Raw genomic sequence first — 4,535 nt, forward strand, 5'->3', positions numbered from 1 at the left:
AAATAATGACAACACAAGATATAAATTAGAAAACATTTATTTAATTAAAGTTACTAATATCATTCTAACAGTTGCGTGTATTTTAGTTCTATTTATTCGTATATATAACCTTGACATATAACCACGCCACTGAAGATATATTCGCACTGGACATTATTTCTCGTACTCTGGTTTAATTGAAGGATTATATCAGTTAACACTTATTTCCAATCGAACGAAATAATGAAATCTTGAAAAGTTTCGTTGACATATGCATCGCGCATTTTTTATATTCTTTTTCACACACACATCACAGACTACATTTACGCGGCCGCTTTGATACCGGTTTAATACATCACAAATAACAACATAAATAGTAATCTGCACTTCTTTAGATGATGAAAATTATTTTTTTATTTATCCTGCACGCAATTCGTAATGTCGAAACTATTCTTACGATCAAAAACTGACACATGGTTTGTACCCATATATATATATATATATATATATATAGATATAAACAGAGTAGGATTCTAACCTCACAATATTATCCAAACAAATCAAATAAATCCATCGCATCGTCGTTGTCAATGTTATCATCATCGAGTGTAATCGGATATTCTCATGATTCATGATACGTTTTATATAGAAAAATAAGATTGGTAACGAAAATATACGGATATTTTACTTTTATTTAGATTCAGATATTAGATATTGCAATGGATATTGACTTTTTATTTTTACTTCTTCAGATTGAATGATGAATGCATCCTCTACAGGAATCAAACGCGGCATCATTAAACGTTCGCATTCTGATTCGGACGATGCAATTGATTTGGCTCTAGCCAAATTTTTCTTCGGCTGCAATGTGTCATTCAATGTTATCGAATCTGAAGTATTCAAGAGCTTCATACATCTTGTCAAACCGGATTATAAGATTCCATCAAGAAAAAAACTATCCACTCATTTGTTGGACAAGGTTCACAATGAAGTAATGTCGAAATCTGTAAAACAAACTGAAACCACAGGTGTATTGTTGATTGATGGTTGGAAAAATTCTGCTGCAAATACTAAACTGGTTGCCTGCACAATACATACAGTGACGGAAGGCAGTTTGTATCTCAATTCATGGGACTTGACAGGCTTCAAAGAAACAGGAAATGCATTGGCAAAAATTGTGGATGAAGCAACAGAGATCGCTCGGACCAGATACAACATTTCTATTTATGCAGTTGTATCAGACAACGCTTCTGCCATGCTGCTAATGGGGAACTTGGTGAACTTGTGGCATGTTACCTGTGCTAGTCACAGTGCTAATTTATTAGCAAAGTCGTTGGTGGATGCCAATTTTGCAGAATCCGTAAATAAATTATTAAGGCGATTCAAGCAGTCAGGTCCAGAAAAGGAAATCATAAAAAATGGAGGACAAAAAATAATTTTAGCATGTGAAACTCGGTGGTGCAGCTACAGAGATGCATTTCGCTGTTGCTTACGAAATTTGACGATTATGCGTGAAATGGTGAAGAATGAGAAAATTACCCTCAAGAATGATATATCAGAAATATTGTGCAGTAAAGACTTTGAACAGACGCTACAGAATTACATTATGATATTTGATCCTGTGTGTGAACTAATAAATAAATGCCAACGATCTGAAACCAACATCGCCGATGCCTGTGAAGAGTGATTCAAATTAAGACTACCAACGGTTGATGATGGCTATGAAAAAATAATCGAGGAAAGACTAAAAAAAGTCCTGAAACCAGCCATCTTGACTGCAAATTTTCTGCATCCAGTTTACAAAGGTAAACGTTTCATGCATCAAGAGGAGTATCGCGACAAGGTCCACAACTTCCTGAAGAAAGAATTGAGGGCGGAGAACCTCCGTGATCATTTTGGCGTACAGTCGTTTCTCGATTGCAAAGGCATTTTCCAGACTTTAAATACGAAAAATCTTACTTCTCCTCAAACGTATTGGTTTTTAATTGAAAAACAGTATCCTGATTTAGCCAATTTGGCACAGAAATTATTGAAAATTCCATCATCCTCAGCTGAAATCGAACGTTTTTTTCACATTGGTCTTTCGTTCATTCTGATATACGAAATCGATTAACCATTGAGCGGTCACAGAAACTCATCCAGATATATTATTCAATGAAGACGATGGATAAATTGCACGGTCACGATGATGACGACTTTGATTGTGTTTAAAAAACCAATTCAAATAGAAAATCCATTGCAAACTTTATATTAGATATTAGATACTTTGGAAATAAAACGTACGTTTATTACAGTTTTTGTGAATTTATTAACCCAACATATTCCTTTCGATTTTTTCCTTACAAAAATACGAAACAGTTTAGACTAATTTAAAAGTCATAAATGTGAGGTACTATAGTATTTTATTTTTGTCAACAGAAAATAATAATGTTACGCGAAGCAACATTTTAAGGCTCTAGATATTTGTTACTTAAAAACGAATTAATTTGAATACAGCTTCTAACGACAATAACAGAAAACTTGAAATTTTTATTAATTTTTGTCTATCTGTTAAGCATTAAACAATAATGAGATCAGCGATGTATTTCCGATGTATTCAATATTTGTTTCGATACTAGTTTTACATTCGTTTTGTTATATATGTACACCGTTTATCAACAACGGCTTCACGCAAATTTTGGTCAATAAACATGGAGACCGATGTTTTCGCCGTTTATCAACAACGATTTCACACGAATTTCAGTCAATAAAAGTAGAGATCGATATTTTCAATATCGTAATTAACGTTTCTGCCAGTTGCCATTAATTAGCAGTAATTTCATCATAACTGATGCAGGAACATGTGCAATTCAAGTTTTATCTACTTGTAATGGAAACTATTATCTAATTTCATATTCATTCTTCATATACAACGTTTCGACGATCAATCAAATAGTCATGTCAGAATTCATATTGTTACCATTATTTGACTATTATTTGGCTGTGATTTCATTTTTACAACTGAAACAAGAAGCGCTATTGTTTTAATTTCTCTCACTTTTGATTAAAAAAGACTATAACTAGTTCCATTTTATCTAATTTCATATTCATTATTTATATATAACATTGTGACTTGTGACAACCAATCAATTATTTGTCAAAATTCATATTATCACCATTTTCACGATGATTTCATTCTTTCGACTGGAGCAGAAACTGCTATTATTTTAATTTTATTCACTTTCGATTTTATACGACTAACTAGCTGCGTTTCAGTTACTCGAATAATAAGTTAAAGTACGACAGCTTAAGAGAAAGCATCCCATATTTTTGTGGCTCAAATTTTTTCATAAATTCATATTTTCCAACAATCTCTTATTATCTAATATTTATCCGTTATATTATCGTCTTGAAGTTTTAATCGATAATAGAGCTCAACCATCATATTATCCTTCTCGATATCATTGCCACTAATTGACTGTAATTTTAACTTGACTACTGAGGCCGGTACTCTTATTAATTTTTTTGCAATATTGGCGAGCGTTGGATACTTTTTTTGGGCGAAATCCCAATATATTTCTGCATCTTTGATTTGACGTGCTTCGAGTTTTTCGAAAAGTCCCTTTTTGTTGGAAAATTCATAAAACTCATCGAGTCCTTGATCATCCAAGATCGTCAACAAGTATTCGAGGACCATCACATTTCGTTCTGCATTATTTGCAAATGTCAATCCTCTATAAGCCGGATGAAAGTTATTTGCTACTATTGATGTCGGGGACAGAATAGTAGGAATTTGATTTTTGATTGTAGCTAATCTGCCATTTTCACTGAGCAGTGATTCCATCTGTAGCCATCGCTCAATCATGTCACACATCGTTGAAGATGGACGTTGACATTCGGAGTTAAGGTAATTAAAATGCTCACTTACAACAATAAATTTTTGTAACTCTTCCTCAAATGAAGTGGCAGACATTGAAGACAAAATCTCAAGCGCGTTTTCCGGTACATTGAATACATTTTCGCTCACAATGTCATGAAAGATGCTTTGATTTTTCAAACAATTCGTGAACATGTCTTTAAGTGAAACGATGGATGCCTCATCGTCTGCTACTTCAATTTCGACACCCCCACGACTTATAACCTCTTCTCTCAATCGAGGGGTTTGAAAGGCTCTTAATATGCTTCGAACATCTAAGATGAACCGAACGATTTTAAAAGAGTTTATCATTTTCTCAACAATTGTTGTTTGGCATTTAAAAACCCAAAGCTCACGACAGTCGTGGTCCGATGAAATGGAAAAATCATCAGTAGCTATCACGGCGTAAATGATCACGTTGAATTCCTCCTTGGATATTTGTATTGCTTCCTTAACGATGTCTGTTATGTCCGTTTCATTCTTTGGAATTGACCAAATTTTAAGATGGAAAACCCCTTGAGGTGTTCTGTGAACGATTCCAAGAACGTATTTCAAATCCACAGTTTCACCCATCAATTCCGACATCATTAATACTCCATCTGATGATTCTTGAGATGTTGAAGAATGTGCCGTCACTTCCTGGTACACTGAATTCAAGAGA

General features: G+C 33.8%; 1 protein-coding gene across 1 annotated transcript; it reads left to right on the forward strand.

The window, feature by feature from the left end:
- The first annotated feature begins 508 nt into the window (after nt 1-508).
- Nucleotides 509-2,258, forward strand: LOC122416532 (uncharacterized). Its single transcript, XM_043429573.1, has 2 exons — nt 509-641; nt 732-2,258. Exon 2 carries the CDS (start codon nt 737-739, stop codon nt 1,664-1,666), a length of 930 nt encoding a protein of 309 aa, XP_043285508.1. The 5' UTR covers nt 509-641; nt 732-736; the 3' UTR covers nt 1,667-2,258.
- The last annotated feature ends 2,277 nt before the right edge of the window (nt 2,259-4,535 follow it).

Source organism: Venturia canescens, chromosome 9, assembly GCF_019457755.1.
Source record: "Venturia canescens isolate UGA chromosome 9, ASM1945775v1, whole genome shotgun sequence".
Taxonomy (NCBI): Eukaryota; Metazoa; Arthropoda; class Insecta; order Hymenoptera; family Ichneumonidae; genus Venturia; species Venturia canescens.

Bases quoted from the DNA above. Each gene is read 5' to 3' on its own strand.
- LOC122416532 (XM_043429573.1), top strand. From the start codon at position 737: ATGATGAATGCATCCTCTACAGGAATCAAACGCGGCATCATTAAACGT.